The following is a 27,214-nucleotide window of genomic DNA, read 5'->3' as shown; positions in this document are numbered from 1 at the left end:
ATTATATGAGGGCCCAGTGCATTGCATTGTTGCTGACTTCTTTCTGGATAAAGAATAGGATGCTGCTTATTATTTAAAGAAACCTTATAAAGTATAGAGTCCAGCTCCTTGAGACAATGCTTCTTTCTGTAACTATATGATTCCATGCCCTACAACCCAGCTCACTAAAGTTATCTGGAGAGAGTTACAGTGGCCCCAGGCTTCTCTTGAGAAAACTTTTAATCATCTTAGTTTTTTGGAATAGATTCCCTTACTCCATTGATGGGTTTAACTTCTTTGCTTCTGTGCTTTTAAAAAAAATTTAAATTTTAAGCCTGCTTTCACTACTTTTACTTAAAAAAAAAGAAATCCTTTAAATAGCTCCGGATTTATTTCTAGATTTATAATTTTATTCTAAATCAATGAGAGAACCCATGCTGGTGACCTAAGTTTAATAAATTGAAAAGTAGAGATAAATTGCCAGGCAAGATAGAAGTAATGGTGATCTGACGATGCGTTGCAGTATTTTAATCTTGACAGGATCAAGTCTTTTGACTTTAAATAACCTCACATCAAATTTTAGATTTGACTAAGCCCCTCTAAAGCTTGATAGTGAACATTTGAGGTCTAAAACTCTGCTTTTCAAAAGTAATGAAGTGAGATAAAACTCTTATTTTGATGAAAAAAATGTTCTCATCTTCTGTTATCTTTTCAGAATTTATGGTGTGCCATGAATCAGAGTTTCCTGTTTCCTCCCTTCTTCACTTTCTCTAATTAAATTCCTTGACTTTTCAGCCACTAAAAAAACATACTATAACCATACTGCTGACATCAGTGCATAATTTGCCTTCCAAGGTGTAACTAGCATGGCACAGTACAGTGATATTTAACTCTGAAAGTTCAGGTTAATTAATTAGTAGCCCCAATATGAGCAGTTCTGCAGATCTTGAGATTATGTAGAACCTCCCAAATGTGTAATACAAAATTACAGAAAAAGATAGGAACTTCCTGAAGCAGATATTTCGGTCCCTCCCACAGCCGTATTCTCAGTTTGTGGTCTGTTGGTGATTGCTATGGGAAAACGAGTATAACTTACTTAGGATTGAGGCCCAAGGAAGTGATATAAATTCAACAAGGTAGGATAAACAAAGCCTGACTTTTGGAATTCTTCCCAATAATTATAGGAGGCATTTTTTATTTTATTCTGCATAATGAATTAACATGTTGCATCTGGGGGGGTCTGTGTGTTTCTCCTTTCCTCTCAGTTTGCATCTATGCATATTTGTGGAAAGGATATGAGTTCCATATTCTCTGTTGTGTTACTCAACCAAGAGGGTAGGGTGCGGGGTTTAGATGGTCAAGAGCCTTTCAAACCACCGGCCAAATCCTTCTTCCATAGGGATTCACTGGGGATGAGGGCGTACATGTTTTTCTCTGTAACCTTTGCCAGATGCAGCTGGTTTTCAAACTCAATATTTTATTTAGCGGTCTTTGGCTTCATCAAATGTTATGGAATGATTTTGTGTTATTGTTAAACATATCCTATCAAGTAAAGATGAATTTCAAGGGAGTTTGGTTTGTAACTAATTTGTTGTAAGATTTTGTTCATCTGACCCTATATGGTTTGTTTATGGGATAATCAGTTCACCAGACTGTTGCTTTCGTTTTCATGCAGGAAATAATAACTGTAGTAGATAGTGAGATAATTCTAATTAACCAAATGTATTTCATATATTTGGTATATCTATACTTACTAGTCCACCTGTTCCCTTTGCAGAGGTTGATGAGCTGCTGGGTTCTCTTAAGCATGTCCAACACACGCTGATAGATCCACAAAGTCAGGAAGAAATTGCTCTCATTTTACAGCTTGTGCAAAATACTGACTTTCAAAATGCATTTAAGATACACAATGCTGTTACTGTGCATATGAACAAAGCAAGTCCTCCATATCCTCTTATCTCCAACGCACAAGAACTTGCACAAGAGGTATGTATGGTATACATTCTCGTTTAATAATTAAAGTACCATTAATTACTTCGTTCCAAAGTGGTCCTAGGTGTGACATTAAAAGCTCTCCATAATTAACTTAGTATTTGCTTTTCCTTGTCTAGAAGAAAATGCTTTTTAGATCCCAGAAGTAATATGTAATGAGAATTTAGGTTTGCAAATACACTATTTCATATTTTTAAATATATTTAAGAAAAGTATTCATTCTCTAAAGAAATATAAAAGTATGTAAAGCGTTTCTTTACATTAATACAGTAGTTACGATCATAGTTCTGCATGTCCAAGGGAACATGTGTTTCTTAAATAGCACTGCATTATTATAGAAACATCAAATCTTCTTTGAAACAGTATTTTTGTTCTTGGGATCTAGGCAGCATGAGAAAATGCCATATTATTCTACTTAGCACTTAACTGCTTTTTAAAAAATTAAAAGTATTTAAAAATATAAATAAATGAAGTAATATTCACAGAAATTACACACCTCTGTTCTTATATCAAATTTGTTATAATTGATTTCCAGCTACAGTTTAATGCCCTCAAATTGTATTCCATTCACTAAATTTGTTAGTATAGCAGAACCAAATTACTGAAATCTTTGTATAATGTTTAAACTTCTTTAAATAAAATATAGATCTGGGACATAAATTTCATGTAAAAAAAATGAATAACTCTTAGGATCATTTTAAAATTTCAGAGATTTACAGATAATTGGATAAACATTTGTTGTAATCTGCATTTTATTTTGCTATTTTGATGTTAACATTCAAACACTTGTAACACTTATGTATTAATTATTAAAAGCACTTTAAAGAAATTGGCATGTTTCAGTATTGTCAGATCTACAAAGATTAGGAGTATTGAATATTTTACACATTTACTTATTTAGAGATTTTATATGGCTACCCATCTTATCTACATAACTATAGGTGATTAACTAAAACCCACAAAAAATATAATAAAGTAAAAAGCTAAAGCAAAAAATACAATAAAACAAAAAGCTAAATTAAAATAGTTGTAGCAAAACCTGCTTAGCAACTGGAAATCCCTTTGCTAGTAAGTAGCACAGTTGTATGGTTTTGTTTTTGTTTTTTGTTTTTTTTTACTTACAGTCATGTGACTTAATGATGGAGTTTCTGGTCTCAATTATCATAGTTGAGGACTATATTGAAATACCTTGATTTTTTAAAAAAATTAAACATTTCTTTAAAAGAACTGAATAAGTTCTCTAACAGATTTATATTTTAAAAAACAGAACATAGGTAGAAAGATTTGACTTTACCCACAATGGAGGAATGGATAGTAAAAATGATGGAACTTGCTGAAATGGCCAAACTGACAGCTTTAGTTAGAGGTAGGACTTTGTCTAAATTTAATGATGATTGGAAACCACATTGACTTTTTGTGGAAAACAAAAAAAATTGTGATATCCAGTATTGAAGAATTAGAATAATAGATTATAAAGAAAATGTGAATACTATGCGTAAAGTAAGAGGTTATTTTATATTTACACTTATAACTACTGTAAAAGAAAATTAGAAGTCAATTCTTTATATATATTTTTTCTTTTCTTCAATTTCTGCACTTTTTTCTTTGCTCGTTTCTTTCATTTTTCCTCTTTTCATTTTAAATATTAGTTCTTGTTTTTGTATTTAACATTTTAATAACTTTTTATTTAAAAGGGGGGAAAAATCAACAGATATGAAAAAACATTTATATAACGAATAAATTTAGAGATTCAGTATGATGTTATGATAAAGGTATGCAAGTCTATTCTTAGCCATAGAAACCCCCTGAGTGATTTTGGGCAACTCATTCCCTCTCCCAGTCCAGCCTGCTTCAAAGATTGCTATTGCTAGAATAAAATGAAAGGAGATCACCATGGGACTTGAGTTCTGTAGAATTTGGGATGTAACTCCAATAATTAAATAAATAATTCAAACATAGGTAAGAATTTATACATTTTAACAATGATATGTTTGTCCTTTGTGCATAGTTCTATTTCAGATTTCCTTCTGATATCACAACTTTTCTTGATTTTATTTTAAAACTACCCTGGAAGTTTTCCAATATAACGCCATAAGTTAACCATTTATGGTTAATTACAATTTCTCTTCTATAATATGCTTTTTATGATCACAGCCATAAAGGTATTTTTGGACACAGCCTAAGCTTATATCTATCCTATACTCATAAGTAGGGCATTTCTACTAAAATTATTTTTGAAATCTAGGTTAACTTTAAACTTTTATTATACTATAAACAGCCATACCATCCACATTTCAAATAATGCCCTTCTAGTTCCAATAACCTTCTGCTTGCAATCTTTCCTGGTGTCTTCCCTGGAAAGTCAGTGCTTTCCACTGGGATTTCAGCAGAGAGGATTTTCAGTGCCAGAGCACACAGACACTTGTGCATGGTCTGTGCTGGCCCTGCCCCTCTGCCTGAGGCAGCCCACACTCCTTTCATTACCACTACCTGCTGAAATCCAAGCCCACTAAACCTCTCATGCACACCTACTTAGGAGCAACAGGAAATTGCTGGAATAAGTTTGCAAAGGAGCCTCTTCTCCCAGCAAAGAAACCATTGGGGAGAGTTGCTTTTTTCAAAAGTCTGGCTATTGCTGTAACACCCCCCACCCCCCACCCCAAACAGTCCATGTCCCTTTGCCTTGGATTGCAGTAACAGTCCAGCACAGCAGGAGAGATCCTGTGCGTTCCCTCTCACTCCCCTTTCCTCACCTCTCTTTTTCTTTTTGCCCTCTGTCCCGTTTCTCTCCCTCCTTCCTGTTCCTTCTTCCTTTTCCATTACTGCTTGCTCTTCTCGCTCACTCTCAAACTCACCTGTCCTTTCTCTTTTTCACATGCACAAGCACTCTTCTCTTTCCTGCACAGATTCCTAGCACCGCAGGCAGCACCAAACAAATTGGCAGCTCGACTTCCTGAAGGTTAAAACCGTCAAGCAGGTTTCTGGACAGGAGAATATGCTTCCTTCCTAGGAATCTGTTTGATGGATTTGCTTCCTCTCTCTTGTTTGATAGAATTATCTTACCTAACCTTTTATCTATCTTTTTTCCAAGGGTCATAAATTTAACTTCAAGTGATTGAGCTAATTTAGACTCTAATTCATCATTGATTGAAGTAAACTTGAACTCCTTTAAGATCTTTATGTTCTTTAAGGGCTCTTCTGAAGATGTTTTAGCTTCCATCCTTGCCTTTTGCGCTGTCATTTTTTCAAAGTGAAAGTGCTATAAACAGAAGAGAAAACAAACACCTTCGAGTGTCTTTCATGCCACCGTGTTTCCTACCCTGAAAATAAGTCCTGGTGCCTCTTTTGGAGGCAAAAAATAATAAGACCCGATCTTATTTGGGAAACACAGTATAATTTCAGGCACATGTCTCAGCCAAATACAGAATCTATTGAAATTGCTGTAGTGTTTTGTTTTGCAAATCCACCCAATTATCAAGCATATTAAGATAAAATGAAAGGGAGAAGGGCGGTATACAAATTAAATTGATAAAATTAATAATAAATAATAAAAAGCATTCTTATGGCAGCAATTCATGCAGCTGTTTTCAATGCAGATTCACGATAAATCAAGCTTTTAAAAATAAAATTTCCCTTCCATTATTAACGTCTATGGAGATTCTGGGTTTTTTCCTTGAAAACTTACTTCCCATTCAAGACGTGGGCCAGTGGAACAGAACTGAAGAAGCTTCTTGGATGAGAACTAAAACATTTTCAAGGAAAAACCCAAGGAAGTCCAGTTGCCTTTTGAAAAGCACTTTTGGGACTTCTGTTATTAGCTTCCTTAGATCACGCTTATTATCCAGCTTTTTGAAAGTGTTCAGTATACTTTATGATTTTCCGCAGAATGCAAAAAACACAAAGGTAGTTTTCTGTTGTAAAAGAAAATCTCTCTTGAGCTGACCAGTAATATTTCAAGTTGAGTAAGAAAGGAGGTTGGCAACTTCTAAGGCTAAAATAATTTTGTCTTTGTGATTTACTTAGAAAGAGAGATCAAATAGGCATCACACTTCCTCATTCATCTGGAGGAAGATTTTGACATCTAGTGCTAGCTGTTGAGTGACAATCAAGTTGTGACACCGTATCCACACCTTAAAGATGATTTGACCACCATAATCCTCACTGGAAGTTCTCAACACCAGTGTTGCTCTCAATCCAGTGTGCATTGTGATCAGGCACAGATATTTGAGTATGGGGGTGGATTTGGTCAGGAAACTGCTGGTAATGACCTATAAAGCCCTAAATGGCTTGGGTCCGGACTATCTAAGGGAACACCTGCTGCCGACATCATCTTCCCATTGTTCTGTGCGCCCCCACAGGGAGGGCCTTCTCAGGGTACTGCCGGTTAATGAATGCTGGCGGGTTATTCCCAGGGGAAGGGCATTCTCTGTGGGTGCGCCTGCCCTATGGAACCAACTACCCACGAAACTTAGGACTGCCCCTGACCTTCGCTCATTTCGCCGGGACCTGAAAACTTGGCTCTTTGATCTGTTTGGTCCAGACTGTGGGGTTGTTAATTTAACTGGGTTTTAGATTTACTCTTGGGGCTTGAATTTAATTTAATTGCTTTAATTGATTTTAATTTTTTGTATTTCATGGTTTTAACTGCCCTGTAACCCCCCCCTGAGTCCTACGGGAATAGGGCGGTATACAAATTCAATTAAATAAATAAATAAATAAATAAATAAATCTGACTTATTACAAACTGTCACTTCCTGAGGCAATTGCTAAAGAAGAACTACCTGTACCTGCCTCAGAAATACTTTAGGTACACTAAGTCCAAAGGCTCATATATATACAGGAGTCTTGGTGGCTCAGTGGTTAGAATGCCGTATTGCAGGCTAACTGCCCTTTCCCCGGAGTTTGATTCTGATGGGATTAAAATTGACTTAGTCTTCCATCCTTTTGAGTTTGGTAAAATGAGGACCTAGTAGGATTACCTTGATAAGCTGATTTCTCTTTGCTGCTGTTAAAGTTTGGTGGGCTATTTTTCAGAGTGAAGGGCTTTTTAAAATTATTTTAACAGTTACTGAAAACCATCTAGAATCCCAGAGTAAGGTAGAATAGAACAGAATAACAGTGTTGGAAGGGACCTTGCAGGACTAACTACACCATTATAATTAAAACAATAATATATCTATGGAGATTCTCAGTCATCCAGGTTATGGTTGCCCCAAAGGTGCTTTTTCAAAAGGCAACTGGACTTTGTTTTTCCTTGAAGATGTTTCGCTTCTCATCCATGAACTGAAGAACCTTTGTGGATGAGAAGCGAAACATCTTCAAGGAAAAACAAGTCCAGTTGCCTTTTGAAAAAGCACCTTTGGGGGTAAAACAATGATAGTATAAAATGGCCTTTGATGTCTTGCAAAAGCCTAGCAGAATGAGAACTCCATGTATCTTTGAGGCAAAGGTTTTTCATAGTGTGGGAGAAAGCATCAGAAAAGCAACCTTGGACTCTTAATCCCTTTATTTCAATTAGGATGTAGAACTTTAGCATATTCCCTGTCCTCCGGACGAACACACAGGTTGGGTTCCATCTATTTAGGATGGAATTAGACCCCTATCTAGTCATGTTTGATAGTACCCCATCATTCCCCTCCTGCAGGAATTACAGACCTACTTAGATGGTTGTTCTTCAGAGACATTTGCAATTGGAAGATCCTTGAATACTCTGAGGGAATGTTATGTTAAAAATGAATGTGGTCTCTGATTTCTTTTATCCATTTACTGTATTGAAAAATAGTTAGTTTGACATACTACACTACTTATAGAAAAGGTGTTCTTGTGTGAACTGTAAAATAATACTTTGCTTATGATATATGGTAACTGATGTCACATTTTTGGTGTTCCTAATTTCCAGGTACAAAATGTTTTGAGACCAAGCCATCAGAAAGATGGGCTGGAACTTAATTCTTTATTGAATGCTCCTCATGTTCAGGTAGGAACACTCTATTTTAAAGTGTAGAGCATTCAGTTTTTTTAAAATATACTATAAACAATATATTGATATCTACTATGTATGCAAGCTCCGTATACCTGAAATGGGGCGCTTCAGAAACTGAGCGCTCCTTTCCGTGCAGTCACACGGTGCTTCAAAAGCAGGGAATCCCTGTGTTTTGAATAGCCCCACCAGAGCACAAACACTCCTCAATCTACAATGCCAAATCCTAACCCCCACCCCAGGGCAACAAAAGAACTTTATGGGACTAAAAAAGATCAATCACGAAAAAAAAAGATCTCGCAAAGTTGGAAGGTCTGATTCAACTTTTTTTTTAACCGGTAGTCCCACAAGCTTCTTTTGTTCCCCTTCACGCGGTGGCGGAGAATGGAGATGGAAAGGAGGTTACTGAAGGGAGGCTTTGGGGAAGCAAGGAGAGACGGGGAAGGGTCTGGTCTGCCCGCCACTGCCTCATCCTGCCAGTATCAGGGTTTGGAGGCTTTTTGTCGGAAAAAAGCCATTTCTCAAGCCCGTTCCTGACGAAAACAAGCCTCCGGAGTGAGCACGCCTCGCTCTTTGGCTAGATTTTCACAGGAAAAAGCCATTTCTCAAGCCCCTTCCTAGCGAAAACGAGCCTGTGGAGCAAGCGCGCCTCGCTCTTTGGTTAGGTTTTTGCAGGAAAAAGCCATTTCTCAAGCCCCTTCCTAGCGAAAACAAGCCTGCGGAGTGAGCACGCCTCGCTTTTCTGAAAAGCAATCCTGCAAAAAGAAGCCTCCGGAGCAAGCGTGCTCCCTCTACGAGTTTTCGAGTTACAAGTGGAATGGGCAGGCTCCATTACACTCGTAATTCAAGGACTACCTATAGTGGATCATTGAAGTTCTCTCTGTGATCACATGATCGCAGTTTAGGCACTTGGCAGCTGGCCCACAATTGCTCACTTCTTGTCAGCAACTGCTGTCATGTAACAAACATGCATGCCCTTAACAAATATGCATGATACAGAACTTCAACCACCACTGCTGTTGCAGTCATTTGTGGAACTGGTGATCTCAGTTATGGTTGTAACTGACAGTACTGGTAGCATCCTTAGTTTGATTGTCCACGCATATGGAATCAGAAGAAAATGAAAGTGTCTTCTGGTTAATATTGCATCCAGCATTGAATTTTGTATCCAGTATTGAATTTTTGTGCTATTTTTACCCTATGCCACCTACTATTTGGTCATACCATAATAAACTGTAAGTATACTGTTTTGCACCAGGCACTACTGTTGGCTCATGATAAAGTTGCTGAGCAGGAAATGCAACCCGAATCAGTGGCAGATGAAAAGGTATATGAAAATGTTGGTGTGTATGGAGGAGAAACAGTTAAAATTGTTCGCATTGAGAAAGCGAGAGATATTCCATTGGTAAGTATACTAAAATGTGATCTGGAAAAGCATTGACTTATCATATTTTTTACAATGCTCAGTCTGATCATTATACTACATTGTCTCAAAAAAGGGAATACAGATGCTCTCCCTCAGGTATATAAAAATGTGCAAATCATTTTCCCCACTCTCCTGCTGGCTTTGTGGACTGATAAATAATGGGTTTTTGCTCGTATTCTCAGATTCCCCTGAAAATTCTGATCTATTTTGAGCAGACTCAAGTGCTGGTTTCTTATATGTATGCTTCTACATAAAATTGAATTGAAAATTGAGCATTATTTTCTGTATTTATAAGGCACAGCTCTCAATCTTCCTCAACATATGAATATACTAAAGATTAATACTTTATATTTCATTCCAGTAAACCGCTGTGCTTTAGATAAACTACACAGCAGGATTGTTTTCCTCTGCCACAGTACAGCAGTTCTGTAATTGCACTCATATTCATCACAGTATATTGAAATGCTTGTATAAATGACCTTGGAAATGAGCCATTAAAGGGGATAAAATAGCTACACAATTTGGGAAAATGAAAACCCCGAGAAATAAACTCAAAATAATTGCTTTGATTCTATTTGGTACAAGACTGGGTAAAAAGGAACTCTGATACCCTTTCACACTTGTGTTTATTATGCCTTAGAGCAGGGGTAGGCAACCTCGGCTCTTTTATGACTCATGGACTTCAACTCCCAGAATTCCTCAGGATTTCTGGGAGTTGAAGTCCATGAGTCATAAAAGAGCCGAGGTTGCCTACCCCTGCCTTAGAGAAATAGTTTTGCTGGAGTACGTGTGATGTCTTTCCTGACCTGCCATATCTTGAAAGGTTGACAGGGTATTTTATTTTTTATTTTTTATTTTAATTCCATTTACCGGTATATCCCGTCCTTCTCCGAAGACTCAGGGCGGCTTACAAGCTTAGCAATAGCCTTCATTCTATGTATTGCCTGCTTATTAGGGCTTTCAGGGCCCCCCAAGCGGCATTATTACAAAGTCAGCTTATTGCCCCCAACAATCTGGGTCCTCAGTCTGGGTACATGCATCTTTACCATTATGTCACAACTCTTCTTCCCAAAGGGCATCTTTGTTTTGTCACTTGATACCCATACGATAGGTTGAAGAAAGGAAAACAAAAAAAATTATATCTGGTTACTTTTTCTGGCTCTGTGAGCCACAAGATGGGACGTCTGATATTGCACGTTTATTAGTAGAGAGAATTGTTTATTTTTTGTAATGATTGGCACACGATACCATAATGTGCTAATAGAAACTAAACATTATCTAAAAACTGTATTTTTAGCTTTTCTTTCTTTTCATCCTGTTTTTAACCTACTACTCCTGAAAGACTGAAGAATATCATTGAAACACAAACACGCATGATTCACTTGCAGATTTTTCTGTCTTACTTACTCTGTGGAATAGATCAGACCAATTTTAAGATGTCTGGACGTCAGTTCCCAGAGTTCCCCAGCCAGCAAGGCTGATTGGGGAACTCTTGAGAGTAGAAGTCTAGACATCTTAAATTTACCGTGGTAGAGAAACACTAGATTAGACTGACAGATTGATCACAAGGTGCCTGAGTGGTGGTTTTTTCAGTCTGGTTCGAATCAAACTTCTTTTATTTTAGTTATCTTTCTCATCGTCTCAGATGTTCACTTTCTGTTACACAGGGTGCTACAGTGCGAAATGAAATGGATTCAGTCATCATTAGTCGAATAGTGAAAGGTGGTGCTGCAGAAAAGAGCGGGCTCTTACATGAAGGTGATGAAGTTTTGGAAATCAATGGAACTGAAATTCGTGGAAAAGATGTTAATGAGGTTTTTGACTTGCTGGTATGTTACGTCAGTTGTTTGATAGAGCCAGTTTTGGTATAATGGTTAAGGCGTCGGGTCAGAAATTGGGAGACCAGGAGTCATAGTCCTGCCTTGGGCGAGAAGCCAGTTGGGTGACCTTGGGCCAGACATTTTCTCTCAGCCCTAGGAAGGAGGTAATGGCAAACCACTTCTGAAAAACGTTGCCAAGGAAACTGCAGGGACTTGTCCAGGTGAACTGAGAATTGGATACAATTGGGGGGAAAAGGGGTGGAGCAGAGAAAACCTTCTGATGTTATATTTAGCATGCCAATTGCAAATTGTTTCAAAGAATCAGTTCTTGGAGTTCCATCAATACTCATATGTAGAAGTCAGAAGCTTTGTTTAGGCTGAACTTTAATGGCCATGCATAAGCTTCTAAGTTTCTATTAATGGAATGTTTAATCTCTAAGTTGTAACGATTTCTGATTTAAATATGTTTTACCAACCAAACTTTCCATGTATATCTTAAGACATAATGGAAATGGCTTTAACATCTGTATGTTGCACCAAGAAAGGCCGAGTATTATATTTTTAGCAAGGTACAGTACAAAACACAACACAATAATTACAAATAAATTGAATGGTTTGAACCTAATAAACAAATGTTAACCCTAAAACAGCTAGCATAACAGTACATTAAAATATACCTGGGATACAGCCTAGTGCATATGCATCCCTAATCATTTAAAACAAGCATTCTACCTTGAGTACAATGCCAGCTGAGTGATTTGGCCCAGTCACTTTCTCTCAACTCAGCTCATCTTAACAGTTTATTTATTTATTTATTAAAATTGTTATACATGCATCTCACTGGTACAGATTATAAATAAACAAACACAAATAATAAATCATATGTCACTCTTTATTTGCTAAACAGTTCTAAAAGTTCTTTGGCATAAAGAAGTTTAAACAATAACAGAGTATGCATAGTATCAGAATCCAGCAGATTAAAATATATTGGAATATTGACAAAAAGTTAATTCATAAATAAAAATCAGTGTCTCTGAAGTGTGACCTGAGTAATGATGCCATTCACATTGTTAAACTGCTTATGATGCTAGGTCTGATACACTTGGCTGATTTTTAAAAGAAGAATAATGTAGCACTTTTTATCAGAATCCATCCAAATGGTGAAATCTCAGATCAGCATATAGAAAGAAGACAATTGGGAGGAACAGTAATTTACCAAGGAACTTAAGATGATTTAAAATTATCATTCATTGATGCTTTTCTTCACAGGCAGACATGCATGGCACTCTGACATTTGTGCTGATTCCAAGTCAGCAGAACAAGCCCCCACCTACTAAGGAGACAGTGGTATGTGACTATATCAGATAATATTTCACATAACAGCGGTTCAGTTGATGCTTATAGTCTGGGGTTGTTTTTTTTTAAAAAAAATCTTCCTTTATTTATTTATATTTATTTATTTATAAAATTTATTGGCCTTCCATCTTACCGTAGAGTAACTCTGAGCGGCTTACAGTGATAAAAATGTATAATGTTAAAACAAAAATAAATTAAAACCAAACATTAAAAATCTAAGGACATGTTATTCAGAGTCACCTGCCACAATTTATTATTTAAAGGATGTATTCGGGCTATATGAGAAGAAGAAATTTAATTTAAAAAGACTCTGAGTCTTGTATATTTCTACAAGTCTCTGGAGCAGTAATTTGAAGAGCAAGTTTCTTTTCTAAGACGCAGGAAAAAATAAATAGGAGAGAATTATAAAGGCTTTCTGGATTGTCATGTCCACATCTTAGGGTTTTCCTTAGTTTCTGTTATCCCTTCCCCATGAGAAGCTTTAGGACAGACATGTCAAACATAAGGCCCGGGGGCCAGATCCGGCCTGCGAAGTGGTTTCATGTGGCCCGCGAAGCCATCCTGGAAACAGGGAGGGAACGGCCCCCACTGTCTTGGCCCTGGCCCAGAGACCCTCCTTCTGCCAGAGACCCTCAGATCTGTCCCACTCCTGCCCAGGCCCCCATAGGCACCCTTGATGCGAACGGTGTAGAGCTGGCCACGCCCACCCAGTAGGCCACACGCTCTCTAGCCACGCCCACCCAGTAGGCCATGCCCACCCTGGCCATACCCACCCGGCCCCTTGAGAGCAACCGCAATGCTGATGCGGCCCTCAATGAAATTGAGTTTGACACCCCTGCTTTAGGAGAAGTACAAGGGCTAGTAAGAGAGAAGCCTTCCTGTTTCTTAACATGAATAAATCTTCTAATCATGCATCCTGTAAGTTGTAAAAGATTAGGATAGTCAAAACACCTCCATCTGAAACTACCAAAGGGCATTCATGAGAATCACCAGTGCAGTTTCCAACCCCTTGCACAGGTCTGAAGCCAGAATGCCAGGGGTCTAGTTCATCCATATCCTCCAGAGCCCTTTGTGTGTTGGCCCAACTATGTTCTCAATAAACCCCTCCAAAAAGAATTTAAAACGGTAGAAATTGTTCCGTTTTGTTGGATTGATCCCTGATTTCTTGAGGGGTGAGGAAACCAGTGTCTCTTTAAGGACTTCTGATAGCTCCTACCTAATCACAGGTGAGATCCAACTTGGAGTCTCCTGTCATACTGCTTTAATTCATCAGGTTGGGGACAGATCCAGTTCACAAGTAGCAAAGCTAAGATTGCAGAGGACTCTGTTCATTTTGGGACATCTGTGGGCCCCAAAGCCTCCCAGATAATACTACAAGATTTTATTTCTAACATTTCTATTTTTGTATTTATCCATCTTCTAATTGGGAACACATGCAAATAATTTTATCTATGAAGTTCTCAGCCAGACAATAGCAACTTAACACATTAGCTGCCCAGCAGCCCATGCCCTTTTTATTATAGCATAGCTTGAGCATCATTCCAGCTGTCTCTTTGCCTACTTCACTTCACAGTGCTCCTCAATAAAGCAAAGAACTTCATCAGTGGTCAGGGAATGCCTAGTCAGGGCCTATCTGTTAAGTGCCCTTGTTCAGGGGTCCCCAACTCCTGGGCCATGGACCAGTACCAGGCCACGGCATGCCAGCAACCAGTCTGCACAAATAAGCAAAGCCCCATCTGCAGAATGCAGGCAGCAGAAAAAACCATGCCCCCTCCAGTCTGTGGAAAAACCTTTCTCCACGGAACCAGTCCCTGATGCCCAAAAGGTTGGGGACTACTGCTCTAGTTGTCTCTATATTCCAATATTCAATAAGGAGCCTAACAGAAGACCTTCCAGATTCCTGGGGAACTCCAGGAAATCCTTTAAATCCATCAGATGATGTGTCCATTGGGAATTTTAATCCGTTATTGAAATAAGGGTATTTAAAAAGGGGGGGGGACATCTTAATAGAAATTAATCATTAGAATTGCCTATCCATTTTTGTGTTTGTATATTTTTGTATCCTAGATACATGTGAAGGCTCACTTTGACTACGATCCTTCTGATGACCCTTATGTCCCTTGCAGAGAGTTAGGGTTGTCTTTTCAAAAAGGAGACATACTCCATGTGATCAGCCAGGAAGATCCAAATTGGTGGCAGGCTTATCGAGACGGAGATGAAGAAAATCAGCCTTTGGCAGGCCTCATTCCAGGTACTTAATGTTAAAAAAAAGCAGACAATTCACACAGATGTTCATAAAATATTCACCACCACCCCCAAAACTACATAATGGGCTCTTGAGCAAAGAAATGTTTTATTTTGTATGATGCCTTCTAATATAATATAATTATTATCCCTTTTTTGAAGAGTTGATAAAAGGCAGAAGCAATAGCACAGTTAATACCAGCAGTTTAATGATCTGGTTTAGTGATCTGGTGTTCCCCTAGGTTTTTAATCTTGAAAACTTAATGTTTGGTTATGTGCTTATTTTATTGTTACATCTTCAACAATAGAATCATATTATAAAACTAGTTTTTCTGTATATTTGAAATGTAATCAGTAATATTGGAAATTGGAAAAATATGTCTAAGTGCTATTGGTCTTAAATAAAATATGTATAACATGTGTTGAAGTTACAAAGGGAATGCTTGCTGTAGAGCAAAGGCAACTGAAAGGGCTCCTACTATATATAGCAAATAATAAATTTAGATTTATTCATGTTTATAATGTTTCCTTAAGATACAGCAAGGCAGAATGGATTTATTAATAAACTTTAGATTGGGAATTTATTATTTAAATTGCTAAAAATGTACTTTTTCACAAGAACAAGAGCATTTTAGTATTGTACCATATTAATGACTAGCAAAGTATTAGAGCCCTTCTTATTACTCCTTTAGGTGAGAGAACACTACAGTGAAAATAGATAAACCTATAATTAATAAATCGCTAGAGACAGCAATTAAGTTTGGAAGAGTTAGTGGTAAAAGGAAACTAGGCCGCCAAAGAACGCGGTGGCTGGACACCGTAAAAGCTGACAGCAGCCAAAGCACAGAACAATTCAAAGAAGTAGTGCAAGATTGGAAGATGTGGAGAGGCTCTGGCCCATCGAATCGCCAAGAGTCAGACATGACTGAATGAGTATCATCAACATCATTATCATCATCAAAACAAAAAAAGTAGACATAAAATGTAATAAAATTGCATAACATAAATTAATAAGGTAACATCTATTTATTAAATTTATATGCCTCCCGTCCTATTGTTAAATGGCTCTGGGTGGCTTACAACATCATAAAACAGTGAGATAAAATATTAAAACATTAAAAACATCGTTAAAAGTGAACAAAAACAAGATTGTGATGTTAAAGAAACTAACTTGATGTTGAATATGATAACAGCAGCACGGCTACTGGTGGGACAATATTGGAAGAAGGATAGTTTGCCCACTATAGAAGAATGGGTGTTTAAAGTTTCGAATCTTGCAGAAATGTCTAAGATTTCTGCTTATCTGAAAGATCATTCACAGGAAAGATATATTTCAGTTTGGAGGAGATGGATAAATTATATTCAGAACAAATATGGGACTAAAAAGTTCCATTTAGCTTATGAGTAGATTGTAGTGGGATATTGTTATTGGTACTTTGTTTGTAGTTATGTTAAAGGGGAGTTAAAGCACATTATGAATTTGGTTAATTGTATATTATGCATAATTTTTATTTAGAATATGATTATTGTAACTATAATCCTGTATTTAGCTCTGGGAAGTGGGGGGGGAAGTGGGTGGGTTTGGGGTGGGAGGGATTTGGGGATATATTGTAAAATTTTGTTTTTGTAAAACTTTAATAAAAAAAAGTGAACAAAAACTGAGTTTTAAAAAGGAATGAATACATAAATGGGGTGGAGATGGGAACTTCTCAATCTGCTAACTGTCTCCAATGAGGGATGCCCCCCCACCAGGACCCCAGAGTAATTAGCATAGCCAGGTCTTCAGGCCTTTTCAGAAAACTAAAAGGATGGGGACAGATCTCATAGGACACAATGTTCCAGAATAGGCTCTTCTGGACCCCACCAGCCAAAGTTGCCTGGCCAACAGGATCTATAGCCAGCCCCTTCTGCCAGAGCAAGTGGGGTGTGCTAATCCTACAATACACAAATAGTTTCATAATTAATTTGAATCTGAATCCATTTTATGTCATAGTCTTGACTTGCCCAATAGAGAAAAGAAAATTGCTCACAGGGTGAGAAATATATTCTTTGTACAATTTTATGAAAGATACAAGCTTTTTTTTCAAATATCTTCAGTGGCAGTTTTCTTTGAGCCTATTTTGAAATGCTCTCAAAATAACGTAGTTTATTATTATGAGAAAGATACTGTTATGTTCTTTCAGTGTTAATTCTTATACATACATTCTTTCATGAAGGAAAAAGTTTTCAGCAGCAAAGAGAAGCGATGAAGCAAACTATAGAAGAGGACAAAGAGCCAGAAAAATCAGGTAAGTGGAAGACTTCAAAAAAATACTTGTGTTAGCAAGTTTAGTGTTTTTCAGTTGTCTTAATAGTTGCAGCAGATAGATGGATTTACTATCTGGACAATTGATTTGTCTTAAGAGGGATGATTGGGTTTAAGTATCCCCTTTCTTTTAAGGGGATAAAACCTCAGTGTTTTTCAAATTTGGCAACTTTAAAAGGTGTGGACTTTAACTTTCAGGGCATGCTACCCTGAGAATTCCGGGAGTTGGAAGTCTATATATCAACTTTAACAAGGTCTTATCTTAGTGCAGTTCTTGTATACAATTTTTCTTAAAATTTTCTAAACAAGTGTTGTTTAGAAAAAAAAACAGCTAAAAAGACTGAGTTGAGTAACTGACTGTTTTTTGGTTGCTTTTAGGGAAGCTTTGGTGTGCAAAAAAGAACAAAAAGAAACGGAAGAAAGTTTTGTACAATGCCAATAAAAATGATGGTAAGAAAGGGTTTCAGCTGACTTGAAGATATTTTTTTCTAGATGAATGAAGTGTTAATGAGATATGGTGCAGATAATCCTCAACTTGCAACCACAGTTGGGACCAGAATTTTTGTTGCTAAGCAAGGTGGTTGTTAAGTAAATCGCACCCAATTTTAGGACCTTTTTTTGCTAAGGTGGTTAAGTGGATCACTTCAGTTATTAAGTGAATCATGCGAATGTTAAACAAATCTGGCTTCCACTATTGACTTGGCTTGTCAGAAGCCAGCTGGGAAGGTCATAAATGGGTGATCTATGACCTCAGGATGCTAAACTATTATAAAATGCATACCAGTTGTCAAGTGCCCAAATTTTGATCATGTGGCCCTGGGGATGCTGCAGTGTTTGTAAGTGCAAGGATTGTTGTACATCATTTTTTTCAGTGAATGGTTGCTAAATGAATGGTTATAAATCAAGGACTACCTATATAACTTTTCCCTTTTTTGTTTTATCAAGGTATACAGTTGTTATCATAGCTCAGTTGCTTATTTTAAAAATAAATTAATCATACAGACCCATTTAAAATATTTGAAATATTTTTTAATATCTTCTCTTGTCTCTTCTTTGGTTTTTGAACACATTCATGATTACCACCATATTGTATAGTAACTCTTATTTGAGGCTTCAGTGTCTCCATAGCAGTTCATAAGTGATGCTAATCTTCAGGGATACAGGCAGTCCTCAACTTACAGCTACAGTTGGGAGTGGAAATCCCATTACTTAGCAATGCAGTCCTTAAGTGAGTTGTGCCTGATTTTGTGATCTTTTTACCTGGTTGTTAAGCAAATACAGCTTCCTCTATTGAGGAAGCTTGCCAGAAGCTCCCTGTGGAAGTTGCAGATGGCAATCTTGTGACCTGGGATGCCACAACCATCAAAAATCACATGACTGTGGGGATGCTGTGATGGTCATAAGTCACTTTTGTTAGTAATGTCATAACTACCAATGGTCATTAAACAGATGGTTGTAAGTTGAAGACTACATATATGAGTATTTTTTTTACTCAGGATCAAAAATTTGGATAGGAAATAAATCTTCTCTTTTGACAGTGATGCTTCATGTCGTGAAGAAAGATGCCAAAAAACATGTGAACACAATTCCACATCTAATATTTTGGATCATTATTTGAGTGAATAATTTTCTTAATCTATTAAAGGCATCTCACAGGACTTTTATTATTAATTTAAATCTCAACCGTGTCAATCTATATCATACGTGTGTGTGTACAGACACACACATGTGTTTGTGTCTATATCTGAAGCCACACAATATGGTTTATTAATTACTAATAAAAAGCTTTTTGAATTATGTGCACACTGCAATTTACTATCAGCATTTGAAACTTGTGATATATAACATTTCACAATTCATGCACCCACATTTACTGCATGAATAACACAAATGTTGCATTGGGATACCTATATAGGCATACTACTTTCTTGGTCAAAATTGACTAGGAAGGCACTATGCATATTATAACACATAGGTATCTGTCTACGTATCATTTTCTCTCTTATATATAATTGTAAAAAATAGCTGAATAGCAGCAAAAGAAATAAGAGAAAACGCTTCAAATTATTATTAAAATCCAAACAGTTCTGATATTTGCGAAATAGAATTTATATTTCTCAACTAGTCAGTGTTGCAAGAATTACTGTTTTTTTAGAAAAGAATAAGCTTTTTAAATTTGTACATTTATTTTGGGCTTTCTTTTTGAAGATTATGACAACGAGGAGATTTTGACTTATGAAGAAATGTCACTTTATCACCAGCCAGCAAATAGGAAACGACCTATTGTCCTGATTGGTCCCCAGAACTGTGGTCAAAATGAACTCTGGCAAAGATTAATGAATAACGAAGCTGACCGATTTGCTTCTGCAGTTCCTCGTAAGTTGACATATTTCTTAATATGTCATTTTCTAGCTTAGTACACTTGACATATTGAGGGAAGATGCTTTAGTCTTTCTTAATTATTTGTTATATACACAATTAATAAACATGAAGTCATCATAAAGAGAAATTTGTCAATCTTATTCACAAAAACTTCACATTACCAATTAATTATTTCTCATTTTTAAGAATGTATTGTTATCCTGTTTATGTTTCAGTAATTTCAGTTGCACGTGTCATTCTCTGCATCCTGTGTTCAGCAGTGTTTTTAGTTCAGCTGCATGTTTGGAAATGTGCTATATATGACTGGATATATGCCATATGTTGCCTATTACAATTTCTGAACCGATTTAAAGAACTGAAGTCTTTTGGATATAAAACTAAAAGTTCTGAATTTAGCTCAAGGATGCTCGGCTGAAAAAAAGGTTTTTGCAGACCGCTCTTTTTTCATAAAGTCTTGAAAATTGATGCATTATAATACTATTTGTGTACCTTCTTGCTCAAGATTTATTACGTTGGCTTATTGGTCTCTTTCAGATACAACACGAAATAGGAGGGATAATGAAGTAGCTGGCAGGGATTACCATTTTGTATCACGGCAAGTATTTGAGACTGATATTACAGCAGGAAAGTTTATTGAGCATGGTGAATTTGAGAAGAATCTGTATGGTACCAGCATAGACTCTGTCCGGCAGGTGATCAATTCTGGAAAGATATGTCTCTTAAATCTTCATACACAGGTAATGACATAGGTTTTGGACTCTAAATTTTTAAATTTTATTTGTTTATATCCTATTTTTACAAATAGTTCAAGGTGGAGAACATATCCAGTACATTTTCCCCCTCTTATTTTCTTCACAACAACCCTGTGAAGTGGATTGGGATCAGAAAGAGTGACTCGCCCAAGGTCACCCAGCTGGCTTTCATGAATGGCTAAGGGGGACAAACGCATAGTCTTCTGCTTTCTAAGCTTCTGCCTTAAGCATTAGACCAAACTGGCTTTCAACTTCAGTATATTTTTGATTAAATTTCATTGTACTGTGATGATTAAGAAACATGAAATTGTTTCTGCTTTGTTAAGAAATTTAAACAGTTGTTAACTCTGCATATTTAAGGCTAATTTGTATTAAGAATCAGTTTATGTGACAGTGATGCTGAAAAAGTGTAGCTCAGTGATGGCGAACCTATGGCACATGTGCCAAAGGCAGTGGCGTAGTGTGGGTTGTCAGCACCCGGGGCAAGGCAAGTACTTTGCAACCCCCCCCTCCACAGTGGGCGGCGACCCGGCAGCTCGGATCGGAGCGCCCCCCCAGATGTTGCGCCCAGTGCGGCCGGCCCCCCCTGCACCCCCCACGCTACGCCACTGGCCAAAGGCAGCACTCAGAGCCCTCTCTGTGGGCACACGAGCCTTTGCCCCAGCCCTGCCTCCCTCCATGGCTCCCTCCTCACCAGCAGCCTCCCCCCCGGAGGAGAGTTGCCCCCGAGTGTGGCCCGTATGGAGCAGCACAACCAAGAACATGGTAGCTGGGCAGTGGGGACAAGACTCCGCCCTCGTGCCCCGTTGTGTGCAGCTGATGCTGCGGGGCACAGGCCGAGAGTGTGGCTGCCATGGCACTGCTGGGCCACCTGGGTGAACTGTGGCGGGCCGTGGAGTCGGTGGGTGGCCCTGTGGGCGGGTGGGGCAGGGCAGGCATGGCGGGGGGCGAGCAGGAGTGGGCGGGGGGCAGGGTGGGGACAGTTTTGGGGCACTCGACCTTCGTTCATTTCGCCGGGACCTAAAAACCTAGCTCTTTGAGCTATCTGGTCTGGACTGAGGGGTTTTAATGTTTTTAAATTGTGATTTTAATTTTTTGGGGCTAGACTTAATTTAATTTAATTTTAATTTTATATTGTATTGTTTTTAAATTTTGCCTTGTAAACCGCCCTGAGTCCTTCGGGAGTAGGGCGGTATATAAACCGAATGAATGAATGAATGAATGAATGAATGAATGAATGAATGAATGAATAAATGAATAAATGAATGAATGAATGAATGATTGAATGAATAGATAGATGGTTCACCATCACTGTTCTAGCTGAACACAGTTGCCTTAACCTTATCTTTGGAAACTACTTTTTGCAACTTTCCACATTCCAGTGCTTAGCTACCACAGACACTGGAAGTTGTGTATCCCTGTAATATATCTTAGTCATACCCCAATACATCTTGGTATATATGTAGCAGTATACCAGCAAGAAATCTGTGGACTTTAAAAAAAAATTTCAACAGTCAAATTTAGGAGAGGATTGATTTTTTAGAGCAGCTTTATATTTTTACCTGTTAGTCTTTAAATTATTTTATGGGCTTTGGTAAGTTTCATATTTAAAATTAAAAAACAGAGAATGATCTTGTTCCTGAAAAAGTCATGTCCAAATCTAGATTTATTGTAAAATTCAAGTACTTTCTATTGTTATACTACTAATAAAGGATTTTTTTCATTATATAGCTTTTAATCATAACTGTTGTACTTTTTATGCAATTTTCTCTAAAGTGGCAGATTTGTGGATAACATAGCCTAATATTAAGAAGATTTGTCTTCTGTTCAGTTGCTCAAATCCAGTTCCTGTTTCCAATTTGTATCATGTAATGACAAATTCATCCAACATAAACTAGGTTTATTTCTCTGGTTCTTATAAACAGTTTAGTCAGAAATGCATAATACTATTGACAGTGGATAATTGACATCTCTGATGGTTTCATTTTGTTTGGTATGCATATTAATAGTACAAATTTTATTTTTACATTAGTCGTTGAAGAGTTTACGCAATTCAGACTTAAAACCATATATTATCTTCATTGCGCCTCCTTCGCAAGAACGGCTTCGTGCATTGCTGGCCAAAGAAGGCAAAAATCCAAAGGTAATACTCATAGGTAATGTTTTCAATTGTGTTGTTTATATTTTTTGATGTCCACCATTTTTAATGTATATCATAATATGTTTTCAGCCTTGCTATATTTTCCTGGAATATCCCTATTTACTTCATTATAGCTGAGTGCCCTTGTCACCTCAGTAATATGTAAAGAGGGAAATTATATGGTTATGTTCTAACCTAATAGCACTACTAGAGTTTTAGTTCTAACTTCATTGATTTTCCTTTTCTGTTAATGATCTCTTGGTTAACATTCAACTATACTTAACAAAAGATTTCCCTTAGTTCTTAAAGTTAACCTAAATTTGTGTATTGACTTCTACTGGGTTAAGGGAGGAGAAAATAATAAAATAATAAAAGCAAGGAGAAAACAAAAATAAATTTCTTTGGATTCCCCGTCACAAACATCCACTGTTCGTTAAAACATGTTAAAAATGCTTTGGATTAAAAAATAAAAAAGAAAATTACTGTATTTTTTTATCCTAACACTTGTCTGTCTTGTACATTGTTTTCTCTTATGCAGCTGAGTTCTGCTTTTCTATAAGGCTATATATATATGTATATATGCATGTGAGAGACAGCAAGATAAATATTACTGATATAGGATATTTTTTCCACTTCAATTTCAGCCAGAAGAACTAAGAGAAATCATAGAAAAAACCAGAGAGATGGAGCAAAATAATGGCCATTACTTCGATACAGCAATTGTGAATTCTGATATTGATAAAGCATATCAAGAATTACTTCGTTTAATTAACAAACTTGATACAGAACCTCAGTGGGTTCCATCCTCTTGGTTGCGATGAACAAAACCCCACGCCAATGAAGAAAAGATTTTTGCCAATTGCATATTTTTCATCCTTACTAACTTGTTTAATTCTCAAATCCAACAATGTTGCTGTGATTGTAGAATGTCTGGCTTTCTCTACTTTTAATTAGACACAGTGTGAACAAGCCACATTTTAATTATTTAAATAGGTTTTTCTAACAGCTTCTTTTTGTCTAGAGTTTTGTTCTTCAAGCAAGTATATTTATACAGTCCATGATCATTACTAACACAGGTTACTTTACACTGGTAACTTAATGATCTAATGAAAATATTGTAGCTCTCAACAATACCTTTACAAAACATTGGATGGATGAAATAATCAGGAAGAAAAAGGAATTAATCTGCACATTTTCTTAATAGTATACAGGGGCCACTTATATGGAGTTGTCCTTAGGCTTGAATTTTTTAAAATTTAAAATTTAAATTTATTTTTTCTTAATTAAACATTCCTTTATCCAATAGCACTGCATTTTTTAAAATATGTACAATGTAAATAAACATTTTTTTGTCTTTAGATACTTTGTAAATCAGATTGATAGCTTATTAAATACGAAGATTCCACTGAAGATGAATTCTATATATGAGTCAATATTTGAGATGTGATATTTTTATGGATTTTCCCCCCTCTTGTCTACATCACTTGATTGGGAGCCGCTGGTATCCCAAAGAACTGTGGAACATTTTAGAAGGGAAGCTATATTTTTATGACAATAATTCTTATATTAATTTTTTTTACAAGGCTTTGCTTCCTTACAATGTATAATAGTTTTCATAAACAGACAAATGAAAACTAGAGTTGGGAATAGTGAATATTAGCATATATCCTTGTATTTTTATACCTAGGCACAAGACATCTCATGGCTGTTGGAATTAGTATTAAGTAATCAGGTTATAGCCCTGGAACGGTAACAATATGGATGTTAAGAACTTGTCTTATTCTCTTTTCTAGCAACATCAAATCCCTACTGAAAAGATCCATTGAGTAAATATTGGAGGCTTCTCCGGTAGTAGCTCTTTTGGAAATAGATTAGTTTTGTTACTTTATTGTTGATGGCACCCTTGAATGTGAATATTAATAAATGTTTTTCTCAAGCATAGCTTTTATTTTTATATACTGTCTTACACTGGAATTACTTCAACATGTAGTTGAATAGGTGAAGTATTAGCTATTTCTTTGTGTTATTTCATTTTTTCCTCATAATATATGAAATAGAAAAGAACTCCGCAAGAATAATACTTTTTTATTCATTGTTGAACATGCTGTATGGCACATAGAAACTGTGTTGGAAAAACTGGCTTAAGAACTGAAATTGTTCAGTATTATAAACATCCCTCAGCAAGCATCAAAATAGGAAAAATATAAATAGAAATATAAAAGAGTTCACTCCCATTCAAATTCTGTATAGTCTTATAAACTGATGGTAAAATAATCACCTAGTAATGTGCCTCATCCAGTAAAGCCTTTCAGTAGATAATAGAAATGACATGAAATGATTCCTGAGATAATTATGCATCTCTCTCCAATAGTCAACTTTGCTTAGCATGCATGAGAAAAAAATGCTGTGGTTTTTCCTCATTTGGTTTGTGATCATTTCTAACTATTGGTGATTGTTACAAGTCACTAAACAAGGACTACACTTGAGATGAAATGCATCCCAGCTTTTTTCTTTGCTTAAGGGATCAGAAATGGACTATGGCACTGTTTCTCAACCTTAGCAACTTTAAGATGTGTGGACTTCAACTCCCAGAAATCCCTAGCCTGGTTGGGGAATTCTGGGAGTTGAAGTCTACACATCTTAAAAGTTACCAAGGTTGAGAAACACTACACTGTGGAATTACATAATTTTATTTCTCATCCTCTCCTGTTTTATATATAATTTAGTTTTGTTTATTCTGGTAAACTTGCATTGAGCATTTAATGCATACGTTTGTAGACCAGGCATACAACTTTGAACACATATGTCCTGTTCTTCATAACTATTGTGACAAAATGACCATATCTCAGTATCCTTGGCTAATCTTGAAAAATTTAACAAGGATAGGAAATCATCAGAAAATCCCAAGGCTATAGATGAAACTGAGAAGTTGAAAAGGACAGGGAGATATTTCAGTTTTGTTTCTAAAAATACTTCTATGAAATCACCCCAAATCAAGCACAACTTAAAGGAAAGTGTTAGGATGATAGGATTACATTGTAAATATTAAAATCCATATTAGATTTTTTTGCAGTAGGTTTAACATTTTACATGCATATAGAATACCAACTTCTTTCACCATCATACTTGAATTCTGGTATGATCCAGGTTGCATTCTGGAGATGAATTAATGATGTTGACATGACACAGCAGTGAGCGTATTACATGTTAAGATGCACAAAGCAATGAATCCCTTAGTTGTGTTTTTGTTGCCCTTTTAATGTCTAAAAATTTAGAGTTTGCTGAACAAAAAATTACTAAATGTAATAAGATGGGTTTAAAAAAACAGAAGACATTTAGTTAAACAGATGCAACAAAGCCAAATGGTATTAAAATTGTTAAAATGGTGTTTTATAGATCAATCAGTAGTAACAAATTTAATCCTTTATTCTGCTGAAAGCATGCATTTTGAAGTTTTTCACAATGCATGATGATTAGAAAAAATTAGAGACACTGAATATGTTACTATTTAAGTGTTTTGCTGTATGCTGAACGAGTGTACTGGATTTTTTTGGGTTATTGAAACAGGAACATTTTTAATCAAGTAAACATTATTTTATTGGCATGAATGTAACCATGTCTTTCTAATAAGGACAATAGGAGGCTTGTAAGGTAACTGTGACAATGCACCAATGCTGTAAACTGTATGCTAATGTAAACCTGTATTTAATGACTTCAAGTAAATGTTAACTATTAATATATTTTTTATTTTAGTGGCTTAATATTACAAACTATTGTAATAAAGTTGAGTGTATGGAATTAGTTATAAAGACTGCAGTGCAGTCTGTTGTAATAAGTACCACCAGCATTGTTCCAAACATCCTTCTACCAGTTTGGTGCTGCCAGATGTGTTTGGGGCTACAGCTCCCAGAATTCCCGGGCAGCCAAGATGAAGAATTCTGGAATTTGCAGTCGTAGGAGATATGGGAAGCGCTTGATTGGTGAAGGCTAATTCTGAGGCTATATTGGCTATTAGGGATCTGCATGCTTTAGTGATTCCAAATTCCCTTTTGTGAACATAACATCTCTGTTTATTAAAGCATCTTGACATTTTTAGGGATTCTGGCAAGCCTAAAAAAAGATTGCCACTGCTTAAAGGAATCTGGTTATTAAAAATTAGTGAAATTGTTAAAGCAGTTTTATTCAGGCTCCCATAGAAGCTGGATAAAGATCAGATAGTTTAAGAAAGAATAGAAAGGTGCTCTACTCATACAGGCCTCAAGCACTTTTGAAGTGCAGTTACCCCTCTTGGCTTTCATTGGATTTAATATACAAAATTATTTCCACTGACATTACCCAGACTGGTTCCAGGGAATCCCCAAACACTGGAGTGCCCATGGAGTTACCAATTGTGGAAGAATGTGTTCTACCAATGGTATCTCTTCAGCTGGCAGATGGAGTTGGATATCGTCTGTTGCAGAGATGTCTTGGCACTTCCTAAAGCCACAATGTACTCTGGAGACAAAAGCCACCTGATTTTTATACTTGCTTGAAGTTCTTTTACTATTCAATTGTATAAGTCTTTACTTTTTTCTAAGATTCAATAGGAAACTATCTTGGCACAACTCAATGTCTCTGACAGTACAATTCAGATCCATCAGATTAGCAAACTTGGCCATGATAACCAATATTCTCTATGCCTTGGCCCCCTCCCCTTTGCAGAAAAAGGTAAGTTAGTAGAGATTACTAACTGCACAGCTAATTCTCAATGGTAATTTCTTGCATATAGGTTTTTCCAAGAGCACGGGTGTCAAACCCGCTGTGTCACGTGACATATGACTTTGCATTGCCAGAGCTGG

General features: G+C 36.7%; 1 protein-coding gene across 2 annotated transcripts in view; it reads left to right on the top strand.

The window, feature by feature from the left end:
- The window catches only part of PALS1 (protein associated with LIN7 1, MAGUK p55 family member), a 68,768-nt gene extending 43,819 nt beyond the window's left edge, over positions 1 to 24,949 (top strand). Inside the window, exons 3-14 of one of the 2 annotated variants that reach the window (XM_083349024.1) lie at positions 1,757 to 1,965; positions 7,871 to 7,948; positions 9,210 to 9,356; positions 11,045 to 11,206; positions 12,467 to 12,544; positions 14,621 to 14,804; positions 17,014 to 17,085; positions 17,481 to 17,552; positions 19,311 to 19,478; positions 20,019 to 20,221; positions 22,269 to 22,379; positions 23,021 to 24,949. In XM_083349024.1, the coding sequence (XP_083205150.1) occupies positions 1,757 to 1,965; positions 7,871 to 7,948; positions 9,210 to 9,356; positions 11,045 to 11,206; positions 12,467 to 12,544; positions 14,621 to 14,804; positions 17,014 to 17,085; positions 17,481 to 17,552; positions 19,311 to 19,478; positions 20,019 to 20,221; positions 22,269 to 22,379; positions 23,021 to 23,197 (1,661 nt within the window). In that variant the 3' untranslated portion in view covers positions 23,198 to 24,949. Of the gene's footprint in view, positions 1 to 1,756; positions 1,966 to 7,870; positions 7,949 to 9,209; positions 9,357 to 11,044; positions 11,207 to 12,466; positions 12,545 to 14,620; positions 14,805 to 17,013; positions 17,086 to 17,480; positions 17,553 to 19,310; positions 19,479 to 20,018; positions 20,222 to 22,268; positions 22,393 to 23,020 lie in introns of both variants that reach the window. The other variant, XM_083349025.1, reaches the window with a different exon arrangement.
- Positions 24,950 to 27,214: the final 2,265 nt, after the last annotated feature.

This window comes from Vipera ursinii, assembly GCF_947247035.1.
Source record: "Vipera ursinii genome assembly, chromosome: 1".
In the NCBI taxonomy this organism is placed as follows: Eukaryota; Metazoa; Chordata; class Lepidosauria; order Squamata; family Viperidae; genus Vipera; species Vipera ursinii.
The sequence above is the reverse complement of the archived record's forward strand: the minus strand, read 5'-3'. Positions and strand labels throughout refer to the sequence as shown.